This window comes from Caenorhabditis remanei, chromosome IV (genome assembly GCF_010183535.1).
Source record: "Caenorhabditis remanei strain PX506 chromosome IV, whole genome shotgun sequence".
Classification (NCBI taxonomy): Eukaryota; Metazoa; Nematoda; class Chromadorea; order Rhabditida; family Rhabditidae; genus Caenorhabditis; species Caenorhabditis remanei.
In genome coordinates, this window is record NC_071331.1 from 23289015 (window position 1) to 23314162 (window position 25148).

A 25148-nucleotide genomic window follows, 5' to 3' on the forward strand; every position below is an offset into this window, starting at 1 on the left:
ATAGAGAAATAAATAGTCATTACAAATTTGTTTCATCTCTTAAAAAACAAATTTTGAAACATAAACTTCATTTTTTCCAATATTTTACCGTTTTAAAACGTCAGAAATCTACGTTCTACTACTAATTAGCACCACGCTCGGTAATGTTTCAAAAATCATTAAAACAGAAAAAAGTGATCTTCATTATTGTACAACCGGCATAATTCAAATTCAATAAAAACGGGAATAACGATAAACTACTGTTTCAAATGAATAGAATATTATGAGTCATTTTGAAACAGTATTAATCGTGAAAATTTTTTATAACATTTCAAATTTTTTTAAATGTAAAATTTTTATGATCTACACATGTACATAGACAAACACTCACAGAATTCAGAATCCAATCAATTTTTCATTACTTCACTTGTTACAGTTTCTTTTGAAACAGACAAAAAATTCAAAATTAAGTGGGATAACTCGTTAATTAAATATTGAAGGTGTGCAGAAACTGGAGAGTTTTGGAGAGTTTTATGAAAAAAGGCCAATATTATAGCAGGATTGTGTCATAATGTCAAAACATGTTTTTATCTCGAAAAATAGCGGAAGTTTCAGTTCAATAGGTGTTCCCTCACCAAAAATCATCGAGATAGTATATAATAATTGGTTTCATTTAAAAATCATCAACTCTAGATTTCTTTGGTTTCTATAATTTCTACACCCTTCTAATATACAAATTTCCAGAATCATGTTCTTCAAGGTTGCCTTCGCCGTCGTTGTCTGTTTCGTTTTGACTTCTGCTCTTCCGATTCCAGGAGATATCGGAGGAAGTCTTCCAAGGAGCTCTGATGATAATTAAAGACACGTCGACGCTATAAGACTTATTGTTTGCAGTTCCACATTTCACTTTTTCAAACAATTTTGAAGTAAAAACAATCATGTGGTACTGTTTAACTTTCACCATAATTTTTTAAAAACTGTTTCAAAAATTTTTGAAACTGAATAAAAATCTTGGCTTCTTGTTTGAATTGACTGTGTGTATTTTGAATGATTTCATCTTAAGTATGTAATAACATTTTTTCAAAAACACAAATTTTAAGAAAATTTTTATTTAAATTATATTTACTGTTTCTGGGGTTCTATAGAAACTTCTGAGATTTTGAAAGATTACTAAGAAAATTTTTCCCGAAGTAGGCAAAAATAACATTATCATGTTGGAAAATTATTCTATAACTTGAGGTAAAAGTATTCCCTAAATAAACCAATTTTAAAAATTGAAATTACGACCATGATAATTAATTAAAACATAAAACAGTATTGTTTCAGAGATACATTTTAAACAAATAAATTTGAGTCAATACTGAAAAACAAGAAGAACCAAAACAAAAAAGGGAATGACACGGGATCCGCATAATTCATGCATCCACAAGTGGATGGTCTGTGAAGTGAATTTTTTCATGACTGGTGGAGGATGAGTGTAGTAAGTGCAGACACCGACTGTCGAGGTTCTCTCAAATTCAAGACCTTCTTCAAGACTGAATAGTTCGGTTTTTCTGGAATATGTGTGCTCATATTTTTAATTCCCAATTCTCCTTTACCTATAATTCCCACAAAAATCCCAATGCTTCCATCGGTACCACTTAGTTATGGTTGAATTGAATCTGTTCTGCAGGATGGAATCGTAACATCCACGTATGTACGCTGTTTGGCCTAGAAATTGATGAATTTCAACGAATTTTGAAGACTAAACTTACCATTTATTTCTTCTGTAAGTGTTAGACATATTGAAGCGCAAGGTATAGTTGGGATGAATTTGTAGGTGGTAATATTGTCACTGCAGTTATCTGAATAGGGAATGTCTTGCGGGAAGTAAAAATGGCCGGAATTCGGAAGGCGGAAGGATGAAGGAAGGAATTCATTTAATTGTTTAAAAAAAAGTGCTTTTCAATTTCACAAACTTTTTCAGAAACTTTTGAAACAGGGATAAAGTGTTGACTTTTACTGTTTCATCGATTTCTATTATAAATCTTAGAACTCAATAGAATCCCAGGTTTAACCCCCCAGAGACCGCTCGTACAAAAAAGGAATCAACTATGAATTAGGCTAATTTGCCTATGAACAGAAAGACCCCATCAAACTTTCAATAATTACTGTTTCAAGTTCACTAACTACTGAAACAGGAAGTTAGTATTCATAATGCTATTGAAAATGGGACACAGCAACGGATACAGAGACTCTTTTAATAAGAATTTATAAAAATTTCATAATTCACCAAATTTCACTTCAAAAACAGACGTCTCTGCCCAATCAATAAAACGGCTCTGTATATATTATTTTTTCCTTTCTTGTAAAAAATAGACAGGAAAAGACACGTGTAGTGTAATCAATATAAACAGCGATATAATTTACACTAGTACTGTTTCAGAAACTTTTGAAACAGAGATAAAATGTTGACTTTTACTGTTTCATCGATTTCTATTATAACTCTTAGAACTCAATAGATTTATTAACCATAGGATTTGATTTGCTCAAAACTTCAAAATTAATTAGTGTAATCTATTAGCACAGCTCGCTTCTTATAACCGCGCTCTGCCGAAACTGAAGAAAAAGGCGTGGGAAATTGAAAGACGCATTTCGAAGGAGCGCAATTGTAAAAACTGTGTCGAGCTAATACACTACAATAAAATGAAACTATTAACAATATTTTTGTTTCAACATTTCTCAGCATCAGTACCGACACTACAAGGAGCATTAAAGGTACTTAGGGAACATAAAAAGTTTAAATGATAACTCCGAAACAGTAAAAAAAAGTATTAGAAAGCTGAATTGTTGGAGCTAGACTTCTGGATTTGCAATATGAGACAACACTACGTATTGTTTAACAGAACACTATAATCTTTAATTTAAAAAAATTAAAACAGCAAGTTTTGGGAATGAATTCTCTAGAAACAAACTTGACTTTAATAAAAATAACAAGAAATAAAAATCTGAGTAATTCTATTCCAAAAATTTTGAAGCATACAGAGCCTATTGCCCAACGATCAATTCTACTATTGCATGAAACATTTAGAATGTAAGTTTGAAACAGTAAAAAAATATTTAAATGTTTCATTTGCTATAAAAGTGTACCTAAATAATAAGGGTTTATAGAAATTAATCTTATAGTGAATGCAAATTAGCTCGCATAGACAACATCGCAATTAGAAAACTCCACTGTTTCAGCATTTCTAAAAATCAGAATTTGTTACATGTTCATTTATTGACATCTGTATGTATATTGGCACCTGTAAAATCCTCTGATTTTGAGTCATTTGAGATGATAAAGATGATAGAGGGAATGTTACTAAGGACATCTGGACAAACATACACATTGTCAAGATTTTTTCTGTTTCAAATTTGTTCTGACTTCTGCTGCCGTACGGTTTCTTCACTTCTGTCACTTCATATTAAGGATATAAATCTGGAAAACCATATAACACCAAGAATCAGAAAAATTAATTATATTTGGGAGAACTGTGGAACAGTATTTAGTTTTTATTTTCTGTTATCTGCTTTGGTCGAGTATTGTTTCGTTACTGGGAGATTTGTAAACCAATGTTTGTATGCTCATAATTAATTTTAATCCCTGAAACTATTTTTGAAATAGCTAGAAAATTCTGGAGAAAATATTTTATCCTGTTTCAAAGCTTTTCAAAACAGAAAATATGACACTACCGATTGTTCAGCAAAATATTAGCAGTTCAATATATTTTTTCAAAGATTAAGTTTGTTGGCATAATTTTTCAGAGTTTACATTATCACAAAAGACATTTTCCTAATCGTACATAAATGCACTATAAGTGTTTCAGGAAAGTTTGAAGCCGTATTTTTTTCACAAGATGAACGATTGCTACCGAAAATATAAAATATTCACATGGTAACTTTGAAACAGTGAAATAATATTGGAATATTTATTTTGCTATTAAAAATAGTCCAAATCCGTAATATCTTTGAGTTCCTGGGAGTTTTAAATATATTTTTATTTAGAAATTAAAAAAATAAGCGACATTTTTTTATTTTTAAAGAAAATTGAAAAAGAGACAACAATAAACAGATAGATTAAAGTAACCAAATAAAACCGACAGGATATAGAATTATTGCCGGACCAAGTGTGTTTTATGTTGTAGTTCTTACATTTTAATTTCCAACAGTTTTTTAACCGATTCGTTTTCCTTATCAGTTCAAAACATCAAATATATATTTTTATGAGAGTGCATGACAACTCAACATCATTATCATTTAATTACCATAATTATTATGATCAGAAGCAAATGCCAAAAACGCGAATCATTCATTCGTCATTTTGTGAAAAGAATGAAGTATACTGTTCTTTTTCTAATATCCATTTCTCTCTTTACCGGTGTCAACTGCATCTGCGAGACAAACTGCTCATGTCCAGATCTTCGTGCTTTTGCTTGGAGTAGGTCTATATTATAATGAAGATTGACTGAAACAGAGTTTTTGAACGTCTCTGTTTTTAATTTCAGTTGAGGACAACATAATGACTTACGAAGAAGGCATCGGGTGTACTCGGAAAATAATGTGTTACAAACAGTATTACGACGATGGTATACGTTTAGTTTTTAATGCAACGGAAATTCCAATTCCATCTGATAAAGATCCCAACAACGATTGGATGGTGAGCTAATAAGAGATATTTTCATCTTTATCTAATAAATATTTAGGCAGCGCCCACACAAAACGAAATGTGGGGAATGGAGGTGGCGCTAATAGATTTCTTTTCCTATTTTGGATTTGTATGTGAAAATGGAGTCTGGTATATAACGAAATACCCGCATGGAATAGTTTATGCAAATGCGGATAGCGGGTTCACTGGTCCGACGGATGAGTATAATGGAAAAAAGTCAAAAGTCAAAAGTTTCTATTGGTAAGCTAACTTTTTTTTTCAAAAAAACTTAATTATATATTTTTCAGTCATGATTGGCGTGAGTATGTTGAATCAACTCCGATGCCTTAAAATTTATATTTTATTTTTCCTGAATAAAAATTTCCAGTTTTCTAACTTGTTCAACTATAAAATTCTATTTTCCAGGAGCCCGAATTCGTGTTTTCAAACTTTATTCTAATTGAAAGATCTGAACGTAAAATAATTCACATTCATCGTTTTGCCCGTACAAAAAAGCTGATTCCAAATATATATTCAGTTTTTGCCCTGGAGGCCTGGTATTCGAGAAAAACGAGGTCAAAGTTCGGAAAAATGACAAATTATTGTATTTTTAACGCGCAAAAATCGCAAAGAAATTTCATCAAATTTTTCGCGTGTCAGAAAGGCAATAATTTGTCATTTTTCCGGACTTCGACCTTGTTTTTCTCGAATACCAGGCCTCGAGGGCAAAAACTGAATATTTATTTGGAATCAGCCAAATTTCAGCTTTTAAATGATATAGGCCACGTCCGATAACTCCATTACCTTCCCTAGTTAGTTTGATCAAAAAACATCAGTAGATTCTGTTTTAGTAAGTTTCTGTTTCAAGTTAACAATTCAAAAAATGAAAAGGAAAACGTGCTAGTCGAAATTGTGAATTCGGAATGATCTAACAATTATTTTTGGTGAGCAACTTTGCAGAATTAAAGTTTTAAAATTTATATAATAAATACAGCTATCTTACATTTGCAATCCAAAACACATAAACACATTAAACTTGCAATAGTTAATGTTTCATGTTCACTAAATACTGAAACAGGAATTTATAATAGTATTTATTATGATGTTGAAAGTAGGACACAGAAAATAGGTTCATGAGTCATCACCACCGAAGAATTGCAAATCAAAAACAGGAAGTTTTGAAAATTACGAAATCATTACGTTGGAACAAAGATTTATATATAACACTTTGAACTGAAACATTAAAAATATCGTTTTTTTCTTCAGGATATTCAATCAGTTATGCATCGGATTTTGTTGAAAATTTAAGAAATTTAGGAAATTCTTGAAACGGAAATAATATTGACAGACACCGGTAATAATTGACAATTTCCATACTTGCAACGGGCCAGGCCCGGCTGAAAAATTTGAACTGAAATTTTGTACAAAAATTTTAATTTTTTTGAATTTTTTCCCAAAATGTCGAATTTTTGACTATACTTCAGGATTCAATCAAAAGATAGTTATACATCAAAAAATTAAAATTTTTAATGTAAAATTTCAAAAAATTTGGTAAAAAATAGGTACTTTTTTTTTGAAGCCGGGCCGGGCCGAAAATTTGCAAGTATGACAATTTCAATGAATTGTAAACGCTTTTGAAATAAATAAAAAATAAATTACTGTAATACATTTTTCTGAAAAAGTGAGATAACTTATAGGTAGTGATCCAACGATGTAATTTTATAGTTTGTCTTGAGTACATTATTGTAACAAATAGTGCAACTAATCACGGTTATCACAATGTCTGTCAATATTTTTTTCCGTTTCAAAAATTTCTTAAATTTCTTGAATTTTCCACAAAATCCAGTAACATATTTCAGTTTTAAAGATAAAGAACGTTTCAAATTGCACAGAAGACTTCTATCGGTGCGCCCGAAATAGAATGAATAACAGGTTATGGTCAAACTATCAATTTTATATTTGTTGTTTGAAACAGTAAAGATTTTCTAGATGAAAATACAACGAACCAACAAATTGGAGGAAATTTGAATTTTTATTTTGCGAAATTTTGAAACTGTGAACTTTATGATCACTTTAATTTTAATGTTCACTGTTACAAAATGAATGTTAATAATAGTACCACAGATTTCTTTAATATAATTTTTGTTTCATTGTCTTATAATTTCTGTCCCATATGTACTTATTAGATTGAAGCTATTATTCCATTGATAGAGGAAATAGAAACGTTGATAATTTTTTTGAATATCATGATTGGCCTGGTATGTTCTTAACACAAAATTGCGAAAAAATTGAAACAGTGATAATTGATTTTTTTTTCTCGATTCAAAAATATCTTTTCATCTCATAAACTGAATAGCTAGGACATGTCTCTTAAATTCATGAATTTATGTTTTCAAGATTTTTGTTGTTTAGAAAAACAAACACATTCAATAATTTTGGTTAATTCTATTTTTCTGAATTTGGAAACTGCGAAAGTTAAGGAAAATACTTTAACAAATAACAGTTGTAAGATATTTAAATATTGGCTTCATTTGAAACAGTGAAAATTATTCGAATTATTCGGTGCATGTCAGAAAAGTCTTTTTTCATGCGATTTTTTCCTTTAAATGTCAAATGAATTCACTGCCACCAACGAGTTGATGGAAAACCAATTTTTGAAACAGTAAGTCTTTTCATCAAGATGTTAGTTATATACACAATGTCTCCACCAAAAACCACGAACTCATCGTTGGCTGAAATATTATTTTATATGTAAATAAATTTTCAAACAGTAATTTCACCAAAAGAATTGTTGTTGTTTCTTAAAAACGGAAAACTAGAATACAATATGACCAAGCATCTACGATTTTATTTCAGAATTGATATTATTGAGCGCGTTTTACAACCGCGCTCTACCGAAACCGCAGAAAATTGTGTGCGAAATTGAGAGACTCAGAGAAAAAGAGACATTTCTCACCACCAACCGCTAACTATTTCCGACATAAACTTCCAACTTTAACATTAAATGTTGAAACAGTAGAATTTTTTGTTAATTAGCATAATAATGGTTGCTTGCAAACCGGGCGTAACTCTCTTCAAATTGAGTATTATAAGGTGAAAAATATACCAAATTGTAGATCCCGACGAGTTCTATGAGTCTGATATAATACAGGTTGGAAATAAAAACTGAACTGATTTATCATTCGAAAATCAAAATTGAAAAATTATGCGTTTTTATCAATTCTTATTGTTACAACTCACTCAAAATTTTGACTCACTCAAAACAAAGCAGAACTGATTTATCATTTGAAAGTCAAATATTAATTTGGAAATTTTGAAACAGTAATTTTTTGTTATTTTCAGATTATTCCAACAATGAAGAACTGCATGAAGAACTGCGGCTCTTGACCGTACTTTAGCCATGAAAAAGTTTTATACTACGGTAGTCGCGTCGAGACCCACTCCGCGTCCCCAGGCCGAACTTTGAGCGAGTGGTCAGCCACCGGCGGATGGGTAATAAGTCACATTCATTCATGCTTGCAAACAGGTGTGTAACTTGCTTAAAATTCAAAATTATGTATGATCTTAAAAATTTACCAACCAAAATGTAGATCTCGACGAGATCTATATATGTGACCTTCCACGGGACAGATGACAATTCGTTAATGTGCAGCGGGCCGGGCTGGAATAGCTTATTCGACTATATTCACGTTCTTTCCACACATTTTTTTCCGACACAAACACTTTTTTTAAAAGAAAAACCAAAAAACTAGTTTCGTTCGTTTCTAGCGGACGGATAGATGCAAGTTTCCGTATTCAAATCTCAGTCGGTAAATATGGAACAGAGTTCGACGGTAGGGCTTGAAATGGGACGCGGTGGGAACCTATATTCTTGAAAAAATTAAGAAAATCGGAACTTTTTTCAATTCCAGGGAATCTTTATGGTCGAAAAAACGTCTCAAATCAAATTTGATTGAAATAATTTGAATTTCGAAACAGCAAAATTATTTACTGTTTCAGAAATATCCAATGTCAGTCTGTGGAATTTATTTTTTAATGATTGTTTATTTAATTAGCCTGATATGCAGTTCTTCATTGTTGGAATAATCTGAAAATAACAAAAAATTACTGTTACAAAATTTCCAATTTAATATTTGATTTTTTTAAAATAAATCAGTACAGGGTCTATTCCCATTTATTAATTAAGGGAACAGAAAGTTTTCAAAGTTTTTTTTTCAAAACAGTAAAAATGTGTCTGGAGCTATATAATCTAAGCCAATTGACAAATTTTAAAACAATTTCCATTTGAAACAGTAAAAAAAAACGATTTTTTAACGTTTTCACGCCAGAAAAGTCCAGAATTTTAAAAAATCTTTCAATATTTCATAACCAATATCATTTCTCATTTCCAATTTTTCCAATGTCCACTTTCTGCGTGGAATTCCATCCTTCCAAAGAGGAAATCTTCCAGAAGAGTGATGATGAATGTCGTGAGCACGCTGAACTCTTTAGGTACCTCCTAAAATTACAGTAACCCTAAACCACGCCCCTTTATTGCAGAGCCGTCGGAGGTGTCTACTTTGATGCGGACTTCCTGCCCAACGCGAAATCTCTCGGAAAAATTATAACCGATTTGGGGAAAGCGGATTTCGAGAATTTGAATGACCCGTGGTACCCGCCGAGTCGATTCTATAAAAATGGTTGGAGTGTCTATGACAATGCATGGCCATTCCACGTGACACAGGGACGGTTGGGCGACTGTTGGCTGGTGGCGGCGATAATGTGTTTGGCGAGAAGAAAAGACCTGTTGGAACATATTCTGCCGGAGAAAGAGTATACGAGGGACTGTGGTATTGTGCAGGTTCGGTGAGTACAGATTTTCGGAATTTTTTTTCCGAAAAAAAAAGAAAAAAAACTGAGGAAGGTCACGTTCATAGGGATGAATTAAACTGAATTTTTATAATTTTCACGAAATTTCCAAAAGTAATAGGGAAAGCCTCCAGGTAACCGTGGAGTTATGAGTCGTGCCCTATATCATTGGAAAGCTGAGAAAACGCTGATTCCAAATATATATTCGGTTTTTCCCTCGAGGCCTGGTATTCGAGAAATATGAGGTCAAAGTTCAAAAAATTGCAAAAAAATTTACATTTTTCACAACTTTGACCTAGTTTTTCTTGAATACTAGGCCTCAAGGGCAAAAACAGAAAAAAACTATCTGAAAAATTAGCTTTTCTTCGGCAAAAATCTTGAATTTGTATGAAAACTGTGCGTTTTTTTCAAAACAGAATACCAGAAACTTGTTTTTGAATACAAAATTAGAAAAAATGAGAGGAAAAATCGAAAAATCACTATTGTTGTTACTGAATTTTTGAAAATTTCAAGTTTTTCGGAGCGCGTTTTTTTTAAACATAATCAATGGACATTGCTTAAAATTGGAAAAATCTTTTTCTGACAGATAATTCACATTTTAACAACATTTTGAGCACCGAATTTACGTCTTTTAGTTGAAATGGATCGGTATGGTAAAGCGAAAATGGCTCATATCAGAAAACAGTTTTCCTTGAAATTTCTAAAGTATTGAGGGTCATATTTACTTTTATCAAACATTTTTCATTTTTTATTTTCAGACTATTCGTCGACGGAAAATGGGAGGTCATAAAAATCGATTATCACATCCCGCAAGACGACGGACGTATGCGTTTTTTAAGAAATTCGACGAACCAATTATGGGCGGCGCTTATCGAAAAAGCGTATGCGAAGGTACTCGGCACGTATGGACACCTCGTTGGCGGTCATTCGAATAATGCGTTTCGAGTTTTCACCGGGAGTCATGGAAGACGGATTCCGTTTACGAAGGATGCGGATCCGGATAAGATGTGGGAGGACTTCATTCGATATTAGTTAGTTTTTTCTTATCCGGAAGTCGGAGGTCGAAAGTCGGAAGTGAAAATGCCTGGAAGTCGGAAGTGATTTTCTTTATCCGGAAGTCGGAAGTCGGAAGTGAAAATTTCATATCCGGAAGAAAAGAACGTAAAACTCGCGAAAATTAGTGGAAAAATGGTTTTTGGCTGAAGAAATGCCTATTTTCTGTCCCTTTAGACCATTTTTCCATGTTTTTCTGCGAATTTCGGAAGTCGGAAGTCGGAATTCCTGACAACACTGACTAGTATCGTTAGTCAACACACTGAAATTTCCGAAATTTCGATTGTTGAGCGGAATTCCGCTTTCCGCCTCCGCCGTTCCGCCTAGAGGATATCAGCTTGAAAATTTTTTGCTTGCCTACTCGAATTAACTGATTTTAAACGGAATTTAACAGAAATTTGAAAAAATAAGGCTTCTAAAAAACGGCATTCCGCCTTTTTCCATTTCAAAAATTGCATTCCGCTCAACTCTGATCTCAGTCCTTTCCGTTCTCCATAAATTGAATTTGAAAATTTCCGAATACCACACTTTTTTGGCCCCAGAGTTGCGCGGAATTCCGACTTCCGTTTTAGAAGAAAATCGATTCCCATAAAGTTTTGCTGCATTTTCTCCAGCTCCTCGAACTCCCTAATGGCCGCTGCGACACCAAATTTCGAGAAGGACTCAGAAGGTGAGAAGCTTTATGAAAACGTTGGAATCGACAATAACCACGCCTACCCGATGCTCGATTTCCAAGAGATCGACGGTGGCCGTCACCGTCTAATTCAGTTGGGATGCTCGAATTCCGAGAGGTGGAAAGGCAAGTGGTCCGATCTTCCGGCATATCCTAATGGTAAGTCGGAATCCAGAATCGGAATTCCGGAATTTTGGAACCGGAAAGACATTTTTCAATTTCCGGAATTCGGAACCGGAATAAAGTTGTTCACTTACTCGAATTCGATATACGGAACCGGAATGAAAAAAATCGGAATCCGGGATCCGGAATTCGGAACCGGAACACAATTTTCAAAATTCGGAATCCGGTATAAAATTTATCAATTTCCGGAATCCAAAATTTGCAACCGGAATAAAAAATTTTATTTTCTGGAAACCGGTATTCGGAACGGAACAAAATTTTCAAAACTCGGTTTTCCGGATTTTCCGGAATCCGGAATCCGGAACCGGAATGAAAAAAAACCGGAGTTCTGAAATTTCGGAATTCGGAATCCGGAATAAAATTTTTATTATTCGGAATCCGGAACCGAAATGGAAGAAAAACTCGGAAATTCGGAATCAGGAATTTTGGAATTCGGAACTTCGGAATTTCGCAACTGTAATGTAAAAAAAACCGGGGCTTAAAGTGCATTTTCGGGAATTCCGAAATCCGGAATTTTAAAAAACTTGGAATTCCGGGATTCAGTAACTTCGGAATAAACTTTTTCATTTTCCGGGATCCGGTCCGGAATCCGGAAGCGGAATGAGAAATACTCGGAATTCCGGAACCGGATCATGAACAAAATTTTTCATTTTCCGGATTTCGGCACCGGAATGAAATTTTCAAAATCCAGAGTCCGGAATTCGGAACTGGAATGAAAAAAACCCCGGAATTCCGGAATTTTTTTAAAACCCCGGAATTCCGGATTTTCCGGAATCCGGAACCGGAACAAAATTTTCAAAACTAGGAATTCCGGAATCCTGAGTACAGTAATTCGGAATTTTGGAATCCGGAATTTCGGAACCGTAACGTAAAAAACCCGGAATCTATCCAAAATCCGGAAAAGGAACAAAAAAAAACGGAATTCCGGAATTCCGGAATTCTTTTCCTCTCCAGACGTCACTCACACCTTCACTGACGCCGAGCGCGCGGCGTGCGAGAAAAAAATGTTCTGGATCGAGATCACTGACTTCCTCCAATACTTTCACTGCCTCTACGTTTGTGAGTATCGATTGAAGTGGGCGGAGCAATGTTTCACACAGCATATTCACAGGCAACCCGACGATGAGACACAGTAAGCGAAAAGAAAAAAAAAATTGAGAAATTTTTTTTTTCGAAATTTTTGAAATTCCAGAATCCTAAAAATGATTGTCAGGGAGCGACAGGAATTTGTTATTGAGGTTGGACGACGACAAGATGATCATGGGAAAGTAAGCTCCGCCCACTATTGACCCTTAGCTCCGCCCACTATTGACCCTTAGCTCCGCCCACTATTGACCCTTAGCTCCGCCCACTATTGACCCTAAGCTCCGCCCACTTTCACACCTAGCCCCGCCCACTTTTAGGCCTAGGCTCCGCCCACTTTTGACCCTAAGCCTAAGTTCCGCCTATTTTGAGCCTAAGCTCCGCCCATTTTTACCCTAAGCCTAAGTTCCGCCCACTTTTCAGCCTAAGCCTAAACTCCGCCCATTTTTGACCCTAAGCCTGAGTTCCGCCTATTTTTAAGCCTAAGCCTAAGTTCCACCCACTTTTAAGCCTAAGCTCCGCCTATTTTTTGGCACTAAGCTCCGCCCCTTTTTAAACCAAAGCTCCGCCCACTTTTGACCCTAGGCTCCGCCTACTTAAAGGATAAGGCTAAGCTCCGCCCATTTTCAGCACACCCTATTCCTGAATATCCACAAATCGACGGGTGACAATAAATGTGGAGAATTATTGCTGACATTCAATGAATATTCTGATAGAATCTCGACTGAACAATTCTATTTGGACCCGGGCACCTATTTTGTCGTTTTTTACAACTATCCGGTTTACGATCAACTCGAAATTGTGATATTAGACTGGGTTGTCAGAAGGTGAGCTTTTTTTTTCGAAAAATTCTGAAAATTTGGAATATATTGGTCAATTTTTACCCAAATTTTTTTTTGAAACTTTAATTTTCGAAATCAGCGTGTCGAGACCTTTCAAATGAGTATAATCATGCCTATATTTGAAGTACTTTCAAAATTTCACCCCTAAAACGAAAATCGTGGTGAGACCCAAACCTAAATACCCACACTAATATTTGGGTACAGTACCAGAGTTGCATGGAATTCCGACTTCCGACTTCCGACTTGCGACTTCCGGGCATTTTTATCATTCCGACTTCCGGATAAGAAAAATCACTTCCGACTTTCGACTTCCGACTTCCGGATAAGGAAATTTACTTCCGACTTCCGACATTCCATAACTTATGATCTTTTCTCTTGAAGTTTTTGAATATTTGCGAAAAAATCTAATTCCGACTTCCGACTTCCGACTTCCGGATAAGAAATTTTCACTTCCATGCAACTCTGCAGTACACCTAGATTCGAAAAATTCTGAAAACTTGGGTCTCACCACGACTTTAAAGGCGCAGGGCAATTTTTTTAGAATTTGTCGAAAATAGGTTCATTTAAAAGGTCTTAACGCGCTGAAATTGAAAATTTAAGTTTCAAAAAAAATTGAGTTAAAACACACGAGATATAGCAGTTATTCGATTTTTCGATTTTTTGAAATTTTTCGAAAATCTGGAACTTTGCTGTATTTTAACCGTTTGTGCTGATTTTAGACTCAAAAAACAGGAAAAAATAAGAAAAATCAATAAAAATCAAACGCCAACTTTAATTTCGTTAGAAAAAAGGTTTAGATTCGAAAAATTCAAAAAACTTGGGTCTCACCACGACTTTAAAGGCGCATAGGGGAAATTTTTTAATTTGTAGAAAATAGGTCATGCATATACTCATTTAAAAGGTTTTAACGCGCTGAATTCGAAAATTTTAGTTTCAAAAAATTTCGAGCTAAAACTAACGAGATATAGCAGCTTTTCAATTTTTCGATCTTTTCGAAATTTTTCTAAAATCTCTAACTTTTTGATTTTCCAACCAATCTTGCTGATTTTATGCTTAAATTATCTAGAATCCATCAGTCTACCATAAAAAATACAAATAACTTTTTTCTGCCAGCCCAAAACCATTCGACACTACCGTATCCCTGGATTTCGTCGCTTTTCCGTTCTCCACTCTTATCGATAGTGTGCAACAAGTGATACTGAAATATGGAAACGTTGAGAAACGAGAAGAGGACACTATTGTGATCTACAACTGGAAAAATGCGGAATGTTGTCTGATTTTGGTGGAGAATTTGATGAAATGGACACATGTTAGAGTGAAGTGAGTAGTTTTTTTTATGGAAAAATATTTTTTGAAAAAGAATTTTTTCATTTTTTTTTCAGACAAATTTTTGCATGATTTTCAGCGTCAATAACATGTCAAACTCTGAAAGCCTTGATTACTGGACACTGAAAGATAAAGAGAGATGGTGGCCGGTACCGCCATTATCGAAATGCATTGTCGCCTATTTTCAGAATAGAAAAGTCGGTTTGCCGGCTGGTCACGTAAAAATTGAGGTTGGATTTCCTGTTTTTTGAGTCTAAAATCAGCAGAATCGGTTACAAAATGGCAGAGTTACAGATTTTCGAAAAGTTTCGAAAATTTGAAACTAGAATTTTCGAATTCAGCGCGTTAAGACCTTTCAAATGAGCCTATTTTCGACAAATTTCGAAAAATTGCCATGCGCCTTTAAAGTCGTGGTGATGAGACCCAAGTTTTCCAAATTTTTCAAATCTAGAAATGACTAGAAGCTCACAGTGTACTGTAACTAAATATCAGTGGGGAATTTTGGGTCTCACCACGATTTTCGTTTTAGGGTTGAAATTTTGAAATTACCAAAATTTAGGCATGATAAAGGTCTCGACACGGTTTTTGAAAATTCTAAATAAAAAATAATCACATTCGTTTAAATTTTAAACTTTTTAAGTACCAAAACAGTTCGTGGATCTTCGGGCCATTCGATCGGAAAGAATCGGAAACAATCAAATGTGAACTGCAAACTGTGATAACTGTTTAACTGATTTTATTGAAATAAAATGTATCAATGGGTATTGGGTTACTGTAACATACCATTTTTCTGAAATTTTATGAGGAGGCACGTTGTAAATACGGTGTATGCAGAATGATATTTAATAAAGAAATGAAAAAATTCAGAAAGTGAAATATATCGGAATACCATTGCAAAATTCAAAATTAGATCAAAATGGATTTTTTGTGAAACAGAACAAAAAAAATAGTATTAGGCAACTGAGAATCTTGAGGCCTTATTTTTTTCAAGTTATGATGTATTGATCAAATTTAAATATATTTGAAATTACATTTACTAAAATTTTGAAACAGAAAAAAATTGAACTCAGACTTTCCTCGAAACAGAGGAATAATTGATATCCAAGCGGTACAATTTCATTTTTTTTTCGAAAATTTTAATTAAAATGCCTTGTAAACTCAAAACTTGTCTTACAGACAAACTTTTTATTGCTGTTTCAGAATTTCCTTTGATTTTCACATTGAAAAAAGAAATTTTTGATAATTGGAAAGACCTTTCTTTGCTCTATTTTATTGTTTTAGTTATCTGGCAGAGTTGCGCGGATATCCGACTTCCGACTTCCGACTTCCGTTTTTGAAAAAATCAGTTACGCGCAACTCTGTTATCTGATATAGAAATGAAAATTAGGAATGAACAATGATAAATGATTTATTCGATCAACTGTCCACAATTGTTTCCGTCTAACATCAATATTTTTTGTAACAGTGAACAAATTAAATTTCCAAAAAGAGCCGTAAATCAGAACCGCTCATAGATTATAACTCGGGCGGCTTTGATTCGCTGGTTCTTATGCCTTTTCTAACATAAAATCAAGTCACATTCAATAAGCAAGCGCGTCCAGAGGCGCGACAGTTTCCATAAAACAGTAAGGAATAACAAAATGAGAAAATCGGAACAACTGAAAAATATACAGCTATTTTGAGATCTTTTATTTTTGAAACAGAAATTTTTGACAAAATTATTATTATTATTTTATGCCCGTCAAAAACAAACAGCTAGGCGACTGAAAATGTTTGAAAGAGTGACATTTTATTAGAAATGTTTTTAAAAAATGGAGAATGCTTTCCAACACCTGCGAAACATTGATTAGTCAATTAACAATTTGTTGGTTGTTTTGTAACTTTGTGAAACGGTGAAACTTATTCATTGATCTGTTTCGTTTACCAACTACATAACACAATTTTCAAAATAATCATGTAAATGTTCCAAATTTCGTCCATACCTAAATAGTGAATTGACGACAACGAAACCATTACTGAATCAGAAAAATAAAAACCGCATTTCGAGTTTTTCCGAAACAGTAACAATTGTTTTTTTTTACAAAAATGTAGTTTTAATATCATGGGATAACTTCAAAAGGCAATTATAATATTATATAATGATTTTTATATTAGCTATCTGATTTGTTTGAAACAGTGTGTTTTGCTGCTAACAGGAATTAGAATTTGAGATATATATATATATATATAACTATAACTGTACCGTGAACCGTACAATCATTGTGAGAATCTATTATTTGAAACTTTGAAACCGTAAAAAGTGATTAAAATAATATAGAAGGATCAGAGAGACAAGATATAAAAAATTTGAAACATTATTAGCTTTGCACAGATCTTACAACTGCGCTCCACCGAAATGCCTTCGTCTCTTTTTCTCTGAGTCTCTCAATTTCGCACACTATTTTCTTCGGTTTCAATAGAGCGCGGTTTCGGTAGAGCGCGGTTGTGAAAGACGTGCCGTGTAAATATATAAAATCCACTAGTCCTCAATTCAAGTTTGGCTGGTTTTGATCCAGCCACAGTTTTAATTAAGGAAATTTAATTAAAGACACAAAAAACGATAATTTTTCAAAACAGTGAAAATTCTTTTATGTCCATATTTCTGGGATTATACGCATTAATACTCAAAATTGTTTTGAGCCTATAATTTATCAACTGTCGTATTCCATTGAAACTTCTGATCGATTCTAGCCGGTGTCTGTCCATTGAAACTTCTGATCGATTCTAGCCGGTGGAATTCCAGCCAAATTTCAGCAAAAACCGCGGTGGTGACTTATTTCTTCAATAAATTTTAATTTTGAAACAGATAAAATTCTAATTTACCGAGACAATATCTTATATAATACATTTTCTGATTCAGAGAATTTTTAATTTTTAAGGAAAAAATGAATCATTTGATCGTTTACCGCAAATATGTATGACATTTTGAAACATTGTATTGAAAAAAACATAGACGGATTTTTTTTAAATATTTAATATTAAAATTCCTTCAAAAAATAAACGGCAACGAATATGATTCCCCATACGGTTTTGCAGTTACGTTACGTTTGAAACAGGAAAATAACCTAACTTGTCAACCGGGCCGGCTCGTAACTCGCGTCAAACTCAATATAACGAGCTGAAAAATATACCAAAATGTAGATCTTGACGAGTTCTATGCCCGTGACCCACTACGGGCCGGATGCCTATTCGTTAATGTGCCGCGGGCCGGGAAAAAATGGCTTTTTTGGCAATTTTCGCGTTTTTGGCACTTTTTCCCGGCCCGCGGCACATTAACGAATAGAGATCCGGCCCGTAGTAGGTCACGGACATAGAACTCGTCGAGATCTTCATTTTGGTATATTTTTCTGCTCATAATATTCATTTCGACGCGAGTTACGAGCCGGCCCGTGTCGGCCCGTGTTGACAAGTATGAAAATAACAATATTGAGACTGATTTTCCACAAAAAGTAGATAATAAATAAAGTAGATACCATGATTTATTTGAAAACTATTGAAACAGAAAACTTTTTTCTATTTTAATTTTGAATTCGCCTGAACCTTATTGTATACACCATCAAGTAGCAAATTAATGTTTTAAAATCTATATTTGCTGGAAATTGCATCAAAAACATGAAAAACGAAGAAAAATCTCAACTTCAATTAATAACCGAGTTTTTCAGCCGTAGCCTAGAAAACCAAATTTATTGGAAAACTAGTCCCCGAGCTCAAAAAAGGTTCAAAAATGCCTAAAAATCACTCAAAATCACCGATGGTCGAGTTTTTTTGGGTTGTTTCAAGCCATTTTTTTATATTTAGAAATGGAAAAAAAAAATTTTTTCCAAGAAAAACATAAAGTCTTTATTTAGCAATTACAAAATATAGTTTTCAAATCGGAACAGCTGGAGTACAATTGGCATTGTCTGCAATTTTCCACTCGCCAATTATCTTCACCCACGGTTTCCATTTCTCCACTCCACACACGTTAGTAATACCCTTTTCGATACATTCACGGTATGTACCAATGATGTAGCACGGGTATTCGAGCTGAATTTAAAAAAAATTTATTTTTAAATAAAAATTTTTAATTACCTGACCGAGTTGTACCCATAGATCATGAGCCTCTACCATACACGCAGGAGGCGTGGTCATTTTCTTTTGGCAATCGGCGTACCCATTGAAATAATAGGTGGTGACATCACAGAGCACATTGAGCATTTTGGAGATTTGAGTGTCAGCGAGACAAGGGAGGTTTGAGAGGCACGTCTGGAAAAGAATGGTGAAAATTAAGGTCAGTTGGGGGAAAACGGAATAAAAATTTAACTCGGGGACTAGTTTTCCATGAATTTGGTTTTCTAGGCCACCAAATGGAAAACTCGACCGCCACTGTTTTTGATCAAAGTTCTTGTTTTTTTTTAATTTCAAGTGTTTCTGAGCGTCCGAAAACAATTTCCGCATAAAATTTTGGCTCAGGGACTAGTTTTCCCAAAAATTTGGTTTTCTAGGCCATCGGTGCAAAAACTAGGCCGCCACGGTTTTTGGTCGACTTGTTGAGTTTTGCGCTCGTTTTTATGTCTATAATTGTTTTCCACTTGGTGTTCTAAAAAACCAAATTCAAGGAAAACTAGTCCCTGAGTTCAATTTTTGTGAAAATCCGGTTTATAAACATAAAAACGAGCCCACAATTCAACAAATAGACCAAAAACGACGAGTTTTTGCATCAGTGGCCTAGAATACCAAATTTGGGAAAAACTAGTCCCTGGGCCAAAATTGTATGCCATTAAAATTTGAAAAAACGAAAAAATTCGCATAAAAAAGGTGGTGGCCGAGTTTTTCCATTTGGTGGCCTAGAAAATCAAATTCAAGGAAAACTAGTCCCCAACTTACCTTAGCACTCTCACATTTCTTCACAATCTCCTGACCTTCATCTGTGGTGAAATTCTCGAAATTTATAGTTGCTCCTTTAAATGATGTGGTCACTGGCTGAATTTCAATTCCAGATAATTAACTATAACTACCTATCAAAATTACCCTACCGTAAGACAATCCCTGGCTTTTGAGGTATCACTAGCATTGCAGGTGTTGAAATAGTAGGTAGGGAGGTAGATTGCGTAGGAATAGGGGAAAATTGTAATGCAAAGAAAAATTGGGAGAGGATTCCAGTTTGGCATTTGAAAAAGGGAAGGATGTGGAAATAGGGGGATGCTTTGGAGCAAAAAACAAAAAACTGGCGGTCAAAAAAAGGGAAAAGTGGTCCCTGGGGGTTTAATGTCCTCTTGAAAAGAGCAAAACGGAAAAAAGGTTCAAGGAACATCTTTTTTTCAAAAAGTCACAAAAAAGGAATACTGCACCTCCAACGCACCCAAGGGATTACTGCGTGCAAATTCTTAGTGCAACTTAAAGGCGCATAGCATAAAAGTTCTAAAGAAAATAAACGGATTTTGAAATGGCGGGAGGAAAAATTCCGTTAAAGTAATTATTTTACTGTTTCCGTGAGTCCTATTATCATAAGAAGTATTTAAGATGCGATAATACAATGAAATGATGATACCTAAAAAGAACGGCCCGGAATAGAACTGGTACGAATAAAAACCGTAGGAAATGTATAGTCAAGTCATGGAACTCTCTCTTACAATAATAACACTCATTGCAATAGGGAAATGATTACTATATCGAAGTGAACCAAAATTTAATGGCTCCGCGACATTCCGCAACTGCGACATTTCGCAACTAGTCATTTCGCAACTGCGACACTTCGCAACTGCGACATTTCGCAACTACGACGTTTCGCAACCACTGGGCATTTGCATATTTGGGTCAGCAAAAAATGTTGAGTGTACCAGAGTGCTTGGGAACATATTTGAAAATAATTACATATAAGAAAAAGTTATCTGACCCATTTTTAGACAAAACTAGGTTAAACTATTGCTAGTTTAATGGTTGCGAAACGTCGTGGTTGCGAAATGTCCTAGTTGCGAAACGTCGCAGTTGCGAATTGTCGCGGAGCCAATTTAATAAATTTAGCCGATTTTTTTGGTATCATTGGATTTTTTGTAGTGATGCCTCAAAAGTCAGGTAATTTGATAGCTAATTATAGTTAATTATCTGGAATTGAATTTCAGCCAATAACTACCTCATTCAAAGGAGCAACTATAAATTTCGAGAATTTCACCACAGCGGATGGTCAGGAGATTGTGAAGAAATGTGAGACTGCTAAGGTTAGTTAGTTTTGAACCAGGACAGGGGAACATACTGTAAAATTGAAATTTTCTGTCAAAAACAATGAAAAATCCGTTTTTTCCTCAAAATTCAAGCCCAAAACATAAAAAAAACGCATTGTGGCCGAACTTTTTTATGTGTGGCCTAGAATATCGAAAAATCGACCAAAACTATCGTTTTTTGATGGATTCCAGCCTAGTTTTCGGTGAACTGTCCACATTTTTTGTTTGAAAATAGCAAAAATCTCATTTTCAAGTCAAAAAATTGAAGAAGTGGCTGAAGTTTGTCAGTGTAAACTTACACTGACTAAATGTTGGTCACTGTAACAATGTGCACTGACCAACTTCAAACTTTTCAGGAAATGAAATTCTTTAGACACAAGTTTTTTATATAAATAAAGAAGATTTCTGATTTTTAGGGGGTTTTTTTTTAAGTTTCAACAAAAATTCAATAAAACCGGAAAAAAGGCTACTGTTTCAATACTTTCTCACATATGTTTTATGCACAATATAGATTAATGTCTGTAGTTTTTCACGACTATAACCTTATTTTGAGCTCAAAATAAAAAACCTACGATAATTTTTTGTCTCCTTTATCCTAACCACTGTTACTACATATTGCTACAAAAATCATTTTTTTAATCTGGTACAAATCAAAACAGTCAATCCTTAAAGACCTTCAGTATCCTTCCTGAGTAGCTATTCAGGGGGCAATATATTATTTTATAAGCCGTTCATAATGCTTTCAGAAATTTTTTTAAAACTAATTATGTTCATTTTGATACAGTAATTATTTTACTGTGTCAGAAAGTGTTATTATCATAACAAGTGTTTTTGTGCCAATTGAAATCCATCCATAATGAGAACAACCCGGAACTTAATAATTACTGTTTCTATATAAACTTTATTAGTTTTTCGAAAATTCTGGAAGTATTACATTGTGTCCTTTCGATAAATAAAAAATGGTACTGACCACCTGAAAAGCTTCTCTGCTTTGAAGACTACTCACAGGAAGATTACTGTAGGTCTTCAAGACAAAGTGCACGGTACTCACGTTATATTGACGGTTGCTATGTATTTGTACCGGTTTTATTCCGGGCAGTTTTGATTATTGGCAGCAATTTTTGTAGTGATCTTGGGGATTCGATGACGTGGAATGCTTTAAAACATTATTTAATTTTCTAATATGTCACTGGGTTTTCAAAAAATCTTTTTCCCGGCTCGCGGCATATTAAAAAATAGCCCCGTACTAAATCACAGACATAGCACTCGCCTAGATCTACATTTTCTATACTTTTCAGCTCATAGTATCGATTTTTAAGCGAGTTGGCCGTCGATGCACGTAACTATGCTTTTGTCTTGAAACAGTAGAAAATGTTGAGTGAAAATCTTTTAAAAATTGAAATATTTATACATGTCAACCGGGTTCTATGTCTGTGACCTACTACGGGCCGGATGGCTGTTCGTTAATATGCCGCGGGCCGGGCTAGAATGGCTTTTTTGGCCATTTTCGCGGTTTTTGGCACTTTTTCCCGACCGTGGCATATTAACAAATAGCCATCCGACCCGTAGTAGGTCACGGACATAGAACTCGTCGAGATCTACATTTTGGTATATTTTTCAGCTCATAATATTCATTTTGACGCGAGTTACGAGCCGGCCCGTTTTGGCCCGTTTCGGCCCGGTTGACAAGTCTGGAAATATTGAAATGTTTGATTATTTCAACCTGGTTTCACTCATTTCACAACATCAGAATAATAGGATACACTTTATTAGAAAAGTATTCGATACTGCAGTGAGAAAAATGTGATCTCTCTAGAATGATAACATTTTGAAACAGTAACATTTTTAAAAACAATGAATTCGAAAGTGCACTTTGTTTTGAAGACCTTCAGTATCCTTGAGAGGCAGAGAAGCTATTTAGGGGGTCAGTATTTAATTTTCCAAAATAGAAATGGTACTCAATATAAACTCAAAGGCGTATTGTAGTCGGTTAGGATATTTTAGTATCATAATGTATGATGAGTTCATTTTCATAGTTCAAGAATTTTCAATTCGGTCCACAACCCGCTGAAAGCGAGCGACGGAAAGTTTGGTCAGTGAAATGGCCGAAGAAAATTGGGTGGCCTAGAAATTCGACTTTGCATACATTATAATGTGAAGCAAAATCATTCATGATTTTTTTGGATACTCCTTTTCATTTGACAATACCTTCAGAAATTAATACAATCTTATTAATTGTACTTATTAATTGTATAGTGAAACAGTAATTATTTCACTGTTTCAGTGAGTGTTATTATCGTAAGAGAAATATTGAAAGCAATGGATTTAGTGATTAAGCTAAATTAATATTTCAAAACAAATAATTTTTTGGCTTGTTACTTCATATTGCTACAAAAAAAAAGATCACTGCAAATTCAATCAAAACATCAAAATTTAAATATTAGTCACATATCTTGGATTCCTGAAGACAATTGTCAAAAATCTGATAAAATGATCAAAAAATACTGGAATACTTATAATTTGAAATTTTTTTGAAACAGAAAAAGTTTTTTTTTGTTGCATGAATTACAATATTGTATTGAAGGTATAACTACCCTTTGAGCAGGGCCAATGGATACTAATTAACTAATTAACTTTGTCTAATTGTTGTCAGTTTCACTTCCGTCTTTACTTCCGCTCAGCTCTGCTAGTCTTCCCCGGAATCCTATTGTCCGTTAGCCAAGAAATTGGAAAGAAGAGGGAAATGGAAGGGTTGTAAAATAAATCCCCATCTTTATGGACGGAAGAATGAATAGAGTGTAGTCCGGATTACTGTACCTAGTAATTAAGTTTTGGTGGTTTAACTATCTACTATTTTGGAACACATTAACTTGCAATTGAAGTTATTCTGCGTTGTAAAAATAATTGATAATTTTTGAAACAGAAAATTTTTCAAATGAGATTTTCACAGTTTCTAACAATAAAATTTGGAAAATTCAGCAAAAACTAGTCGAAAAACAATAAAAAACCGAAAATTTTAGTGGTGGCCGAGTTTTTGAATTTTCTAGGCCACCGTTGAAAAAGTTCGGCCACAACGCGTTTTTCACGATTTTTAGATGCTCTCGACCTGAATTTTGATGAGAAAACCGATTTTTTAATTGGTTTTGACAAAAAAAAAAACAATTTTCACAGTAATTTTAGTCAATTTTGGTGGCCTAGAAAATTCAAAAGCTTGGCCAACTCGATTTTTCGACTAAAAAACTGGTTTTTCACGATTTCTAGCCTAGAAATTTGTGAATTTCAGCAAAAACTAGTCTAAAAACAAGAAAAAAACAAGCATTTTAGTGGTGGCCGAGTTTTTGAATTTTCTAGGCCACCGATGAAGAAGTTCGGCCACCAATCAAAATCGACCATTTTTGATGATTTTTAGATGTTCCGGATCTGAATTTTGATGAGAAAACCGATTTTTGAACTGGTTTTGATCAAAATTTTGAGTTTATAGTATTTATGATCAATTTTCAAGGCGTTATGGCCCAGAGAATTGAAAAAGTCGGCCATTACCAATCTTGTGTTTTTTATGGTTTCCAAGGTAGTTTTCGCTGCATTTTCCAAATTTTAGGTCAAAAAATTAAGAAAATCTTGTTTTTAGGTCAAAAATGTCAGGTTTTAAAATGTCCCTCCATACAGAGAAGTACATTTGGATAATAAGGGGGAGGGGGATTAGAAATTCTTAGAGTACAGATCAAAGTGTAGACAGGAGACGATCTACGGTCCCCCTATTCTGGAGACTCTCCCTGGAGAAAAGGGGGATCAGATTCCCCCCTTTCCGGAGGATCCAAAGAAGAAGAGCAATTAAGAGATAATCCGCTCGAGACCCACTTTCTGACCTCCCCCTATTTCCACTTTCTTTGCTACTTTTGTTCCTTTTTCGATTTTCGATTTTCACTACTTTTAGCTTCATTTTGAGTTTCACTTTCCACTGTTTCTATTTATTTTTTAGTTTATTTTTGGGTTTTAGAGGCAGAAATAATGAAAATTGACCAAAATTTTGGATAAAAGCAAAATTGGCAATAGATACTATGCCCAGCTTTCTAAAATTATTGAAACAGTTTTAAATTTTTTGCTTTTTTTGAGTTTCAGTGGGTTTTATGACATTTTCAGAGGTAGTGTTAGGTTTTTGAGGGTGTAGAATACGGTAAAGTTAGAATTCTTATGATTTCTAGGTAATCTCCAGGTTTTTAGGAAGGTGAATAATTGCAAGATTCACTATAGATACT

The 25148-nt window shown here is 34.2% G+C and overlaps 3 protein-coding genes across 3 annotated transcripts; 2 read left to right on the top strand and 1 right to left on the bottom strand.

Moving 5' to 3' along the window:
• Nucleotides 1-4519: 4519 nt before the first annotated feature.
• GCK72_015940 (uncharacterized protein) lies at nt 4520-4996 on the top strand (the record flags this gene model as incomplete). The annotated part of the gene is made up of 3 exons (XM_053731222.1): nt 4520-4657; nt 4704-4906; nt 4954-4996. 3 exons carry the CDS (start codon nt 4520-4522, stop codon nt 4994-4996), a joined length of 384 nt encoding a protein of 127 aa, XP_053585994.1.
• A 4048-nt stretch (nt 4997-9044) lies between these two features.
• On the top strand, nt 9045-15383 carry GCK72_015941 (uncharacterized protein; the record flags this gene model as incomplete). The annotated part of the gene is made up of 10 exons (XM_003092312.2): nt 9045-9136; nt 9185-9490; nt 10252-10524; nt 11161-11378; nt 12357-12534; nt 12595-12670; nt 13116-13312; nt 14441-14647; nt 14733-14883; nt 15294-15383. 10 exons carry the CDS (start codon nt 9045-9047, stop codon nt 15381-15383), a joined length of 1788 nt encoding a protein of 595 aa, XP_003092360.2.
• A 3176-nt stretch (nt 15384-18559) lies between these two features.
• On the bottom strand, nt 18560-19842 carry GCK72_015942 (uncharacterized protein; the record flags this gene model as incomplete). The annotated part of the gene is made up of 4 exons (XM_003092323.2): nt 18560-18718; nt 18764-18937; nt 19559-19654; nt 19708-19842. 4 exons carry the CDS (start codon nt 19840-19842, stop codon nt 18560-18562), a joined length of 564 nt encoding a protein of 187 aa, XP_003092371.2.
• Nucleotides 19843-25148: the final 5306 nt, after the last annotated feature.